At 39.0% G+C, this 15131-nt stretch overlaps 1 protein-coding gene across 3 annotated transcripts in view; it reads left to right on the top strand.

The window, feature by feature from the left end:
• The first annotated feature begins 989 nt into the window (after positions 1 to 989).
• The window catches only part of LOC149549294 (autophagy-like protein), a 172612-nt gene continuing 158470 nt past the window's right edge, over positions 990 to 15131 (top strand). The window contains exons 1-2 of one of the 3 annotated variants that reach the window (XM_089792739.1): positions 993 to 1184; positions 1281 to 1800. In XM_089792739.1, the coding sequence (XP_089648865.1) occupies positions 1625 to 1800 (176 nt within the window). In that variant the 5' untranslated portion in view covers positions 993 to 1184; positions 1281 to 1624. Of the gene's footprint in view, positions 1801 to 15131 lie in introns of all 3 variants that reach the window. The other 2 variants (XM_089792741.1, XM_089792740.1) reach the window with 2 other exon arrangements.

The raw sequence follows: 15131 nt of genomic DNA, 5'->3' as shown, positions 1-15131 counted from the left end.
CTGCAAGTCGACTATACATAAAATTCAACACCTTGACCCAACTCGAACATGAGACTCAAAGAGTGGGCCCAAGATAGGGCCCAAGTAGGGATGTACTACAACCTTGATTGGCTTATCAAGGATACACTATGTCCTTGATTAGGCGGAGACTAACTACATCCCTTCCAACAAGTGCCTAAGAAACCCTTAGGGTCCTGAAACAGGTCTCGAATCCTAGAAATTTGGTGCAAAACTTAAGATATAGTTGTTATAACACAAAAAATAGATTCTGAGCAATTAGATGAAGAAAAGTGAGGACCTAGGTGGTTAGATCCTACCTCTATATTTATGCCATGAAAATAGGATCTTTAAAAATGATATATTAGGTTCTAACCTAGTTCCGCCTAGGAGAAATAAGGGGAAAGAAGAAGAGAGGAGGAAAGATGCAAATGAATGAGAATCTCATATTAAATAAGTGTTAAACCATCATTAAATTGAAGTTCTTCCAACTGAAGATGGTACATTTAGCCCCCACTTTAGCGAGAGTATTGAATTGTTCCAAAGTCTTGGTAAAGTATAGCACAAGGCGTAAGATAATCTCATAATAATCAAGGAGACAAAGAATCAATCAAGCCCCCAAGAGGTTGAGTCTTTGCTAACACCAAGATCAAAATAAGAGAGAAATCACTAATTGATTAATTCGAAGAGAGAAGGGGCATGATTAATTCACCAATGAGAAACGTACATCCAACGAAAAGCGATACCATTACAAAGTTTTGACATGAAAGGTGCAAGCAAACAACTTAGCTAAAATTATAAGAACATGATCATAATCACCACATAGAATTTGAAAGGTTTTTAAGATGAGTCAAGGGTCACCCTTACCGAGTCATGTCATATAGACTTTGAAAATTAAGATGCACATGCATATATTCCTCAATGAGAAGAATAAAACGGTCTTTATCAAGCTACGTTGCTTTCATTGAGCTGGCCTTGACCCGGAGTCGACCTTTCTTACTCTAAGATCATTTGGTCGAGAGGCCCAATCGGAAAGTTCAGCCTTTCCGAGTTGATCATTGCGTAAATTATTTATCCATTCAATCAAACACAGGGTAGGCATAAATCAAATAACCATAAAAGACATCAGAAAGACTACAAAAGACGAACATTTATCGTGCTACGCGCGTTCTCTTTAGCCTTCACCGGTGAATATTCATCCCAAATATGACACAGAAATTTGATATTACATATGATAGTTTTATCCAAAAAAATGGTAATTCGAAGCTCTCTTGTTCTCTCAGGGTTGTCGTAAACGTCCGCGTGAATTCTATCGAGGAGAAGGTTTTGAACTTCGAAACAAACAAAATATAAATATCACTAAATCATTTATTCACAATTTTCACTGCACCCATCAGAGTACGGTTCTGCTATCGTGGTTATTCCATTTAAGCGCAATCATCCAGAAATTTAAGTTTCTCCCCGCACCCCGATATTATCGTTTTTCTCAGTTGGGTAGTCTTGTAGCTACCCTAATGCTATTAACCACATTGGATGAGTACATGGATTCTAAACTTATGATCACAAGGGAAGGATTGAGTACTGATTAGTTAGCCTGATTGAGTAACCAACTCCAGGTTGGAAGAGGATGGGGGCTAAGACTAGGTTAGGCGTTTTTTGGTGGGTGACTCTGAGTGTGATGGTGCAGTTTTCATTGGGTGCTAGTCTGTGTGGGTTTGAGGTTCAGCAACAGAACAAGCTCTATAAGTTCAGCTTGGCATCACCATTGAAGAATTATCCTCATGGAGTGCTAAGTGAAGACGGGTAAGTTTATGTCTCCCATCACTTCGATTCTAGATTATTGTACTTTGAGAAATTATTCTTGATTGTTACTATAATGATTTGATATCTAATACTCCTTTCAAACATCATCATGATAAGATAGGATCTTGAATGTCGTTGATCACACGAGAAACCATTCTCGAAGCTGATGAATCACCTAGTGCCTAATAGATGTACCCATGGTATTAGGGCTCAATTGTTTCTGAAAGTGAATACCTTAAAAATTGCAAGGCTTGGTGTCAATTCTACAATAATTTCCTACACGCATGAATCTGAATGTGCAACAATTACCCATTAACAATTGGTGGGTTCGAGCTTCTCTTTGAACCAGATACCCAGTTAACTCGTTGCCCGGTTCGCGGGGGTGAGAGTTTTAGGATTATGCTGCATGCGGCTGTGGCGATAACTCCTGGAATAATGTGTACTTTCTAGTTTATTGAATAATCTGGTATCTGGAGACTAGTGCAAATCACTTGTCTTTCGAATTTTCTTCAGCGATGCATAAAATTCGGGTGTTATAATAACCGCAGATGAGCTTCCGAACCTTGATTCTCGCTATATTGAAACTAACAATAAATCTAATCAAGGCATTTTTGCTTTGTCATAACATCCATATTAAACCTTTGTAGAACTTAAAGCTGGATTAAATGTACGAGAGACCCTTTATTTATTCTCTAAGATGTAATCGTATTTTTCTATATGAATTTTCGTTATTATTTTGACGAGAAGTGTAATGATTGCCGGGTAATTTCAAGGGTTCATCAGTGACTTTTCTTGATCTTTAATGACTTATCTTTTTCAGAGGACGGTGAGTTGGAAGAGGATGACACTGGGAAAGACACATTGAGAACTTGACAATAATGCAAAATTGAATAGCAAATATTCTTGACATATGCATCAGTAAAGCCTTGAGGACAAGCCAGGAACCATGCCATTTTGGGAACTTTGTGGTTTGAAAAGGATGGCATTAAACAAAATCTTTTCAGAGCTATGTAACAATACATAAGTGAATAGAAAAATCTCTTCACCTTTAGCCAGAAGCTATGTCACGTTGCAGGCTTTTCTACGTTTATACTTTCATATACCAATTTTCATGTTGAATTCTACTGCGTTCAATTCAAAAGTTTGGTTGCAGATGCCATAGGGCTAAGCTGGGAAACATGAAACGCTGCATCAATGTAGGCCTTTAGGCAACATGAAATAAACTTGAAGTTGTTAACCAAATTTTTTGGATTCAAAGTTGCATGTATTCCATCTTGGTTTCAATTTTACATTCTTATATGTAGTTTCTTCTTTATCAGGAAATGCATAACCAAAGTTAAACTGTTAAACTTATGCACATTGCACATCGTGATCTTCATTCTTCATGTTGCTGATTACACCTCTTTCAATTTAATGTATGCTTGCCGGAATTTACAGTGGGCTGAGCTGATGGTTCTTGGTTATAGTCTAGACTCTAGACTATGCCTTTACCAATAAATATTAGGTTCCTAGTAAGAGAACTCCTTAGGAGAAGAATTTATACTAGTGCTACTGCCAAATGGAAAATAAACGTTTTTATGCTGGGTTTGCTTTCCAGTTAACTCTTACATTTAACTGAGAAAAATATGCATTCTGCTAGGAGGAGAAGAATGAATATTACTGGTCATTTTTTATAGTTTATACTCAATACCAAAAAGAAATTCAAGATAACAGATGTGCCTATATTTTTTCTTTTTAATTTTTTTCGCTAAATATCTTTTGGCAATTAATATGGCATTTAAATATCCTCACATGACAGAGTGGGAATATTATTATATGAATTACATCTGGAGAATCAATTCCCAAAAGCATTTGAGAGCTGACAACATAATCAGAGATGGAGGCATTTCACAAATTCACATAATATATGTATCTATTTGATGTAATGTCCCCAACTAGGACTTTACTTGATTTACCCTAAAATTCTCAACTCGCATTTGGATTGCGCTTGGGAATGGTAGTTTACTTAGGGATTGTGCTTGGGAATGATAGTTTGCATAGTCTTTGTAATGTTCCCTTCTAGGGAGCTGCTAATTTCCAATGATTAACATACATGTTTGAATCGAATTGAATTAAAAACAGCAACAAATGATTCATAATACATTTGACGGTTTGCATACTTATGTCCAAATTCCTTACTTTTCTCCCAAACATCAACCCTAAGAAGGATGGGGAATTACTTGTCCTTAGGGTGCTTGGAAACCAATCTCCTAGCAGGCACCCTCAAGGCATTGGGAATGCACGATCATACCCATCTGGGGACTTTTCCCTCAAGGCATTGGAATACATGCCCTTTCCCATCTTGAGACTCACCTACCTTGTGAGGAATTACCTCTGCCTCTCCCTGACAAAATCAACCTATCCTGTTAAGGGGCTATATGAGTGATTATGGAATAGGTTCTGTAGATATAAATAACTCATGTATTGCGAATATACATAGTTATGTATGTAAGGTTAACATTTTAGTTTCTTTAGGATATATCATTCATCCTGACTTTAGAACCATTTTGTTGAACTGCTCTTCAATTCTATGTTATTTGAGAAGATTATGTTGAACCGTGTTCTTATGTTCTGTGACTTGTGAAGGCTATATTGTGTGGGTCTATTATCCTCTGTGACTCTTTAGTTGTGTTGTTGAAGACACTATGATATGTTTTCATGTCTTTTGATGATTATCGTATTTATCACATTAGATGTTTACTAATGTTAGTGTCATTCATTATCACTACCATTCATTGTCATCTACGAAGGGAACTCAAGTGTCAACATGGTGGCTAATTTTTTTGCAAGTCATTAAGACAACTTAAAAAATTGTGACTTAAGGCAACGGTTAGTGAGATAAATCTCTCCTCTCTGCAATAGGGGAGGCTCCCTTCTTACCATAGGTGGCTCCAATACGATTATAAGTGAAATAATACAAAGGGGTGGTTCTCTCAATCTTTTCCCCTCTTTTCAGGAATGATTCATGAGTAACTACAACTTCAAACTCTACAAATGTCTCCTATAGCTACGAAAATACTAGTGACTCGGTGGTTGACGTAAGAGCAACTCGTAAGGCATTAACTACAATACTTAGGTGGAATAACAACATGAATCCAAAGTATCCTGTGATTAGCCCGAATTTCTGATTTAACTAAACCACTTATCAAGGACAAAGTCTCTTGTTTAGTGATGGAGCCAAATGCTCATTAATGAGCCATTTTTGAGCAAGCATGTGCCCTAGGTGGGCTGTTTGAAGGAGTTTGCATGTGCAAAGCTACATTAAGATGCATTCAAAATTGCCGCCCTTGTGTTAGAAGTCCAAATGCATTCAAAGAGAACGCAAAAACGTGTTTTTAGAAGAGAATAACACATGCAATCAACCCCCAAATGAACACCCAATAAGAAATGCTAATGGAAGAGGGGCAAAATGTGTTTTTTGGTATTGAAAACATATGCAATCCTTCTCAAAGTCACTGTCGTAGCTGGGAAAAGCAGAATGCATGAGAGGAATGAGTAATTTTTATCGATATTAAAAGTAAAGCATTATATCTATCAAAATAAGGTCTTGAGCTTGGATGATACATTTCATACCCCAAAAACACATGCCACCTAAGCGGCTACCCCTTAATACATCAACCCCCAACATTATACAAAGCCAAGAAAAAGATAGCCCTACTAGGCAAAATGGGCACGCAAGCTTGACACACAAACCACCCCCACAGTACCTAAAAACCCCGTTTCACTAGCATATCTTCACACAGAATTCGATGACCATAATCTCGCCTATGGTCTCCACCTTGGCTTTCTTATGGCCCAAAAAAGGCTGCGACACCTCCCTGGACATCTCACCTGTATCACGTTCACTGACCTTGCTGGGCGTATGCTTTCGCTTCCTCTTCCTTTCCATTGCCAATCGTCGCTGGTTGGCTTCCCATTGGTCCATGTATTCTCGCAACTTCATCTATGTAGTTCGAGCTTCACCCACTTGTTGAACAATTGGTGTTGCTGTTCCAAACACTAGGAAGGGTTGGAAACCTTCCCTTGCACCTTCCACTCTTTGCCATCGGCTCTCCATAGTGTGAAACCCTACCCCAATTTCCACCACATTCAACCACTTCCCAACACCCATACTCCAATTAGGTTCGATGCATAATTCTACAATAGGCAGGTCTCTTCCTTGTCTTGAGCCAGCATAAATGCCCATGCGTAGAACAAAGAGGAAATATCCACATTTGTTCATGGGCGGAAATTGCATTTGATGATTCCTTGCCAAAAAGCTTATTCAAAATTCGAATGAACTTATCTTCATCCACCCTAAATACCTTTGTCAGCCTTCTTGGGGTGATCTTAGACCTAAATCTAGGTGTTTGCTTCTTTTTGGGGGTGTCTAAAAAAAAATTCACCTCCATTGCTATCAATTCAAATTAACTAGCACATTGTGTATGCCAAACAACCAGGAAACATGCACATAAAGCCCTTTCTACATCCAGAAAGTTCTTGGCGCGCCACCCAAGGTCATCATTGTTTGGTACTCTGATCTCAACCCATCTCATTTTACCAAATACCACACATGCCTCACCTCTGAAATCTCTAGTAGTGCAATTTTTTGGGGTACCTCGTAATCATTAATTTGTCACTCCAAGGGATCATGGGATAGCAAGGGCAAAAGTGGGAAAATCATCCACCATTTCAGTTATATATAGCATTCTTACTCCCACATTTGCCAATTTGATTACCTTTAGGTGTGTGTGTGAAACTACAGTCTTTGAAGCCTTCCAAAGTCTTTCTGAAGCACCTAATATATTTATCTAAAAACCATGTCTCCATTCTACCTTTTTTTTAATGTTGAAAAGACATGCCTTTGCCTTCAAAATTGACGCCTTAGTCTATTTGATTGAAAACACAGCTTATAAGGCTCATTAACAGGCTTCTTGGAGTTGAAAACACATGGTTTTCATCTCAAAATTGCTAACAATGTGCTTTTAATTGAATGCAAGCATAATTACGAGTTTTTTTATGCCAACAGAACATGCTTTTTGACTCAAAAGAACCACTTTGCTTTTTAAATTATAAAACAAGACTCTTCATATGCAAACACGTGTGTTTTTGGGTTGAAACTTGCCACTATAGAGTCTTTAATTAAAAAGGGTAATAATAGAAAGCTTCTTATATGTAAACGCATCTTAAAACCCCAGTTACATGTTAAGTTATATGTTTTTGCATATATTTTTAACTTAATATATGAACTTGCAATTGAAAAGCCCACCTTTATGCATTTAGGACTTAGAATATATTGATTAGTGGAGTTTTAAAGGTGGTTCGCATTGTGGGCAATGTTAAATAAAAAGCCCACTTAATGTCATTTGAAGTGTCTTATATAGTTATATTTATATGTAACTATAGTTTTAATGATATAATATGCAATTGTTTTGGAGAAACCCACCTTTGCATTATTAGAACATAAAAAACTATATTCAAATGATGTGAAATTTGAAAATGGGGTTCTAAACCCACTTTACATATAAATGACATTTTTATTTCGTGTCATTATCAATAAAAAACCGACTTTTGAAGGATTTTTTTATAAAGACATGCAGTTAGGCTGAAAACCCCCACTTGTAGGATGCTTAAAACCTTAATAACTTGAGATAAACAACTCCATTTTAGGCCTAAGATAGCTTAAAATAAACAGAATTTCAAGGGCTATAATCCTAGGGTAAAAACAAGATTAAGAAACTAAACACAAAAAGAAGAAAAATGAAGAAAAGACTTGAAGGTTACCTAAAATCAAGCACTTGCAGTCAGAGAAGAAATACTTGTCCTGACAAGCATTAATATGATTAACTTGACGGAAACTTCATAAACAATGTTTAGAAAACGTGAAACTCAAGCCAATTTAAGGGATACCCATTTATGTTTTTTGCATTTATGGATACCCACTTTGGGCATATTAAAGATTTCAACTGTCAGATTTCCAGTGTTACTTTTCAGGGTTAGTTTTCAAATGCATCGCTTAGAACATTAAAGCTTAGAGGCAACACTTACAAATCCATGAGTAAATAGCATAGGTTTGCCTCAATTTTGTGATGTCAAAATTGAGGACAACACTATGGAATATTGTTATTTATATGTGTTTCTTCTTTCCATAATTGTTAAAAATTTGAAATCTTCACGTAGGGAAGGTAGATGAGAGGACGGGAGTCTAATCACCTAACAACCCTACCAAGAGTACACATGGAAGCAAACACATAATTGCAGCCAAAGAGACAACAAAATTCATAGATTTATTGATTGATAACATAGCTAGCATGATAAAATATATGTGATAACATCCAATATGCCCGATTGTGAGGCCTTCCGAGTTGCGGCCAATACAAAGGTTCTCAAAAGCTTTCTTCTACCATCTTACTTCTTAAGTACTTACTTTCCTGCAACAACTCCAAGTTCTTATATAGCTAGCTAGACCACAAGTTGGCCAGTCAGGCATTTAATTACAATATAGGTCCTTCCTTGGAGGTGTAAGCCATAACCCAAACGATGGGCATCAATTGTTCACACGCTCTTGAGGGTAGGTCCAAACACAATCAAGGAGTCAGCTCCAATTTGCGCAAGACATTACGACATCATAAGAAACCGCACCAAAAGAAATAACATGCTTTGCTAGAAGAAAATTGTAGGAAATAGGGATTGGAAAAAATGACACAAAACTCGAAGAAAATGACACATCAGCTTATGCGCTCTTAGGGTAAGGATTGAAAATAGGTCCACAACATGATGCTAACCTTGCCCAACACAAAACTCAAGGCAGCAACTACTACTTTGCGAACAACAAACTAGTACAAAAAACGAGAAATGTTTTTGGGTGATGCAAGATTGCTCATTAACCCAAGATGCTTGTGCATCAAATCTGCACAACATTCTACTTAGAAGTTTAGTGCAAGAAGTGTTTCGTGTACCTTTCTTCCTTCCGATGATATCTTTGAGGATCTTGGCCATTTGGAATTGTTTTGCTACTTAGAAAATCTTATTGTACCTTGTTGTTGAGGTTAGGCCCCTTTAAATTATAGCAACACTACCACTTTTTGTTGTTGTAATGTTCTCATTTTTAGGCAATCCTATTCTACAAATGTTGGCCAATTTATAGGGTTTTTTGAAGGTTTCCATTTTTGTAAGGAATGTTTCAATTTGATTGGTGAGCTCAGTTCTCAGTTTCAATGAGTTTGGTTTGCAGTTGCGATTGGTATTAAGTGCTTGCATGATAACAATCTTTCTGGGTTTTTTCTCTTCGGTCTACGAAGAACATTGCTATTTACAATAAGTGCTTTCATTTTACTTGTCTTTTTGTGTTTGCTTTGTTTGGTCCCTAGAGAACATTGCTTTTTATGGTAATTGCTTGCATGCCATATTCTTTTTGGGCCTTTTTGGGTTTCCCCTCTTTGTTCCTTGGAGAACACTTCTATTTATAGTATGAATTTGTGTCGCCATGAGTTATTGTTTATGAACTTCAATTGTTTCTGGCATGTCCAATTCTCTATTTCTAGTACCTTGGTGAGTTTCCATAAGGTGATCTAAAAGATTTTAATACTTGAGTATTTCAAAAGTGACTTTGTGTGAAGGGAATGTTTCTAGAAGTAAATAAATCACTTTTTTGAGTTATAAGGTTTATTATTTTTATTTAATAAAGTGTTTTTATAAAGGAGTTTCCAAAAAGTTCTGAGTAAAAAGCTTATAAATATAAGGTTTTAGAACTCATTTGGACACAATGAAGATTTTTATTTCTTTGTTTGAAAACCTTGCGTGATTCATGCGATCGGACTTGGTTCATCTCATCCTTTCTGAGTACACAAGCCTTGTTGGATAAGATTAGCTCTGGTAGTGAACAATCAACCTTGGCTAGTAATTGTGTGAGAAATCATTAAGGGATTTTACATTGCATACATATTTAATTTATCATTTTGTGTGGTTTATTTAGTGGCAGTTTTAGGGAATTGGATTATATTGCAAAATGCTTCTGAAGGAGCTTGGACACCATTGTTTTTGAAGCATGTGGTATTGATTGCTGTGGAACTTGTATGAAGTTTTGGCAACTGCATTGATATGTCAATCTTGGGGTAGATATATCCCTTTATTATGGCGTGAGACTAATGTTGATTTGGAGTGGAGGTTTGATTTTCATTGCTTGTGCTAGCTTTTCCTTTTTGGCTTGGCATGGGTTTAACTTTATGCCCTATACTTGGCGTGGGATTATAACCTGAATCTAGGTATGGATTATACATTAGCCTATTTGGCAACAACCTGAATCTAGGTATGGATTATACATTAGCCTATTTGGTGTTGCCACTCTTGGATTGGCGAGGTCTATATCATTATTCAAGGCGTGGATTATCCATCTATTCTTTGCGCGGACTTTATCCTTGATTAGTGCGGATTGGTATGAAAGATATTCTTTCATGGCGTGAGGCTTTAATCAGCTTTGCGTGGAGGTTTTCCAGACATCTTTGCTGCTCAGCATGTACGTATTTATACCTGCAAATCATGCACTTGCTCTTCCTTTTTGGGCGTGGCTTTCTTGTTTGGAAAGGCTTCTATACTGTTCTAGTTGCCTGTGCTTTGGAGAGCTTGGCGTCAATACTTGTTGCGATATTGTGTCATGAAGTAAGCAAGGAGGGCTAAATTAATTCTCTGCTAGTAGTTTTGCTTCTTGCTGTTGGAGACCATAATCCTTGAAGTTGTGAGCCCTAGCATGAGAGATGTGGCATTTTGGTGCTCTAATACTGGACGTGAGGGCCTATCCTGAGCAAAAGGTGGGCTGTATACTTATTATGTTTTCTGTATTGAAGGGTTAGGTGCTGTCCAACCTTTTACAACCTTTAAAGTTGGATTTCACACATCACTTTAAGGTGGAGTTCGACCTGGTGATGAACTTGGACGTGGCAACAAATCAGGATATATTTAATAATGGTTGAAGGCACATTTGTGTTGCTGTGTTAGTTTGGAAAGCTGCATTTTCATTTATTAACCTTTATATGTAATTCTGAGCACTTCAAATACATCATTTCTGATTTGGAAGTTGCATTAAAGGCCATTATTTGTGCTACAATACCTGCACATCTTAATCAGCTATCAAGTATTAATGGTCTTTCAGTTGCTTGCAATATACGGCTTTATTTTTAAATCAGCATACAACTCTAAGCAAATAAGTCTGTTTAAACATTTCCAAACATGTAATGTTCCCAATTTTAATTAATTTGGGGCCCAAGTTATTAATATGTGTATTGGTGGGTTCCGATTGATACGGTATATCTCGGACCCATTTTTAATTAATTGTTCCGTAGGTGTTGACCGTCGGCTATCTTTGTACACCCTCGGGATGTTTATCCGAAGGGTATTTAAGCACGGCATGTAGATTGTAGTTAGTATGCTTTTGGATTATTTCCTACGTACTGCGGATTCCTGTTGGAGTTTTGGATTGTTCGCCATTTTGGAAGTGAAAGATCTTCCCTATTTGGCTCTTGCGGTTTCGGTGGGATTCAATCCTCACCCTATTCCGTCGCTTGTTGCACCTCGCTTAGATCCGTTCAGAGCACCATCTTTTGGCAAATACTAATTGAAGATTATTTGTGCCCTGATTTTCCATTATCGTTTGATTCTATGTGTTGAATTTGGATCTCTAAGTTTAGTTTGCATGATTGAGTATTTCCACCATCGGCACACTGTTCATTGTTCCGTGCTCCAGGAGAATAGTTAGACAAGAGCACTACACCATTGTACGACATCATTGTGTCCATACAGACTCCTGTTACACAACACAAGTGACCGTACTGCCCTCCTGCTACATAGTGACTGTACGACATTCTGTTACATGTCCATCCACCTCCATTGTACTTCTCCACTTCCCCCACACTGTACAAGCAAACAACCACCGTATGACTACCTTGTCTCCACTGTACAACCTGTAGGTGCTTGTCGTACTGCCTACTTGTCTGCCACCGTACGACCCATAGGTGTCCACCATACGACCCCTTCAACTGTTATCATACGGCCTCCATCATTGTCAGTACTCCCCCTCCATAAGTAGCAATACCATACAACCCACAGATCCAGTATATTCGTACTTGTTTGTCTCACACACAAAGCTCAGGGACCACACAATTGTTTGTCACACGCACACAGAGGTCGGGAACACTATAGTGGTATTAGAGCTGGTGATCTTGTCAGCTTGCTGGGATGATTGAGAGATTTTGGTACTTGGATCACACTATGGCCCTGAACAACGATGGAGAGTGGTGGTTGAAGGCACTACAAAGGATTGGCAAAGAGCTCAGTGAGGATGGTGATCTTCCATTAGATAAATTAGAAGTATGTTTGTGTCAAGTGGACCAATTACCTTCAAGATTTATATAGAGAATCCTCTTGCCGATTAAGGATGCCTTAAGTCAACCCAGGCTTTTGAGACACCATGACAAGGATAAAAGATTGGCAGTTGTAGTATGTCTCAGTGAGGTTTTGAGAATTTTGGCTCCTAAAGCATCGTATGATGATAACACCATGATAGAGATATTGCAATTGATAGTTGACAGCTTTTAGAGTCTTGATGACTTCAATAGTGACCCTTTTGGTAGGAGATCTACAATATTGGAGAATTGTGCAAATGTCAAAGTAAGTAACCTTCTCTTAGATCTCGAATTGCAAAATTTGGTCCATGATATGTTTCATCACTTCTTGGTCACCATCAAGGAAGATCATGATACTAAGATTCCAATTGCTATGGAGAGTCTTATGATTTCGTGCATTAAAGAGATGGATGAAATATCCCAACCCATCACATCTATGTTATGTGCTGTTCATAATCTAGATTGTATCCCCTCTATAGCAGCATATAGATTGGTCAGTAATGTTTTCAAGCATTGTGAAGAAAAACTAATATCTCATTTGCACAAGTGGGAAAAAATGGATGACAACGATAAGGGTGATGCTTTACATAAGGAGAATGAAGACGTGATTACAGGGCCGCTCCAGGAGGATTTGCTAAATCTTTCTACTACACCAACATGGGGAGAACACCAAAAAAATGAAGAGGTTGCTTGCATGGATCTTGTGAAGACATGGACGGATCATGTTGTGCCTGAGGTCGTGCTTGTCACCAATGCACTATCCGTTGAGGAAGCTCTATCAGTTGCCGAAGTTGTGTCCATCATAAAAGCGGTGTTTGTTGCTAAGGTCCATGTCCGTCGTCGAGTTTGTGTCCGACACCATCGTGTCCATCACTGATGCCGAGTTCGTGTTTGTGTTCATCGTCAAGTTGGTGTCTGTCATTGTCATTGTGTCTATCACCATCGTGTCCATCACCGACATGTCCGTCATCGACGCTGAGTCCGTATCCATCGTCAAGTTGGTATCTGTCACCGTCGTTGTGTCTGTCATCGTCATGTCCATCACCAACGTCGAGTCTGTGTCCGACGTCGAATTCATGTCCGTCACCATCATCGTCACCGTTGTGTCCGTCACCGACGCCGAGTCTATGTCCGTCGTCAAGTTTGTGTCCCACACCGTCGTGTCCATCACCAATGCCGAGTCTGTTGTCAAGTTGGTGCCCGTCACCGTTGTATTTGTCACCATTGTGTCCATCACTGACGTCGAGTTTGTCATCATCATCGTCACCGACGTCGAGTCCATGTCCATTGTCAAGTTTGTGTTCGACACCGTCATGTCCATCACCGATGCAAAGTTCATGTTTGTCGTCCCCGATGTCGAGTCCGTCGTCGAGTTCGTGTCCATCACCATTGTCGTGTCTGTCACTGTTGTCGTGTCTGTCACCATCATGTTTGTCACTGACGAGTTCATGCCTGTTACCGTTGTGTCCATTATTGACGTCGAGTTCGTGTTCCTTGTCAAGTTCGTATCCATCACTGTTGTGTCCATGATCGACACTGAGTCCGTGTTCGTCGTTGAGTTCGTGTCTGTCACCGTCATTGTGTCCTTTGTTGCCACTGTCACCATATCCATCATCATCATTGTGTCCGTTGTCATCACCGCCGCCTTGTCCATTGCCATGTCTGACACCGCCATCGTCAACATGTATGTCATGTTCATTGTGTCCATTGTCGTCACTGCAGCTGTGTCTATTGCCAAGTCGATCATCATGTTCGTCACCGTCGTTGCGTCTCTCAACGTTGTTGTGTCCATCACCAACGTCAAGTCTGTATCCGTCAAGGGTGTATCTGTCGCTGTAGTTGTTTCCGTCGACGACGTCATGGCTATCTCTGTCATCATTGAGTGTCCGTCATTGTGGCTGCATCGATCGTAATAGTTGCGTTTGCCGCCATTGAGACATTGTTCGCTGTCGAGGCTCTATCCATCATCGAGGCTTCAACCGAGGTTCTGCGTGTGATTGAGGTTTTATCAGTAGCTAAAATTTTGTTTGCCATTAAGGTACTCTCCGTTGAGGTTTTTTCTGCCAAGGTTCCCTTTATTGAGGTACTCTTTGCTGAGGCTTCCATCATCGTGGCACCTTCGCCGAAGCTCCTATCGCCAAGGTTCTCACAATCGAGGCCCCCTTCGTCAACATTCTCATCACTGAAGCTCTCTTTGTCAAGGTTTCATCTGTCAGGAATATAATAGTGATCGTTGTGGTTGTGTCAGTGAGTACGTTTGTGCCAGCATTAGCGTCTGTGTGCATGATCATACCCAAAGAGATTTTTGAACATAATGACGTGAAAGATTTCATCAATTTGTGTCAATGGGATCCTGGTGAAGGACACGACAATGTTAATATCAGAGTGGTGCAGCGAAAGTTTGATGAATATTTACTCTCCTTTCCTAAGTGTGTGTATGTGATCATGATGCTACATGAAGACTTCAAAAGATACAACTATTGATCTCCACACATGGTTTGGGATCCTGGAGTTGCGAATTGCTTGAGGACAAGCAATTTTTGGGCGGCGAGGATTTTTAATGTTCCCAATTTTAATTAATTTGGGGCCCAAGTTATTAATGTTTGTATTGGTGGGTTCCGATTGATTCAGTATATCTCAGACCCATTTTTAATTAATTGTTCCGTAGGTGTTGATCGTCGGCTATCTTTATACACTCTCGGGATGTTTATCCGAAGGGTATTTAAGCACGACATGTAGATTGTAGTTAGTATGCTTTTGGATTATTTCCTACGTACTGCGAATTCCTGTTGGAGTTTTGGATTGTTCACCATTTCGGAAGTGAAAGATCTTCCCTATTTGGCTCTTGTGGTTTCGGTGGGATTCAACCCTCACTCTATTCCATCGCCTGTTGCACTTTGCTCGAATCTGTTTGGA

This window comes from Cupressus sempervirens, chromosome 7, assembly GCF_028749045.1.
Source record: "Cupressus sempervirens isolate cs-2001-9-10 chromosome 7, ASM2874904v1, whole genome shotgun sequence".
NCBI lineage: Eukaryota > Viridiplantae > Streptophyta > Pinopsida > Cupressales > Cupressaceae > Cupressus > Cupressus sempervirens.
Note: the sequence above shows the minus strand (reverse complement) of the source record. Positions and strands in the feature narration are given on the sequence as shown.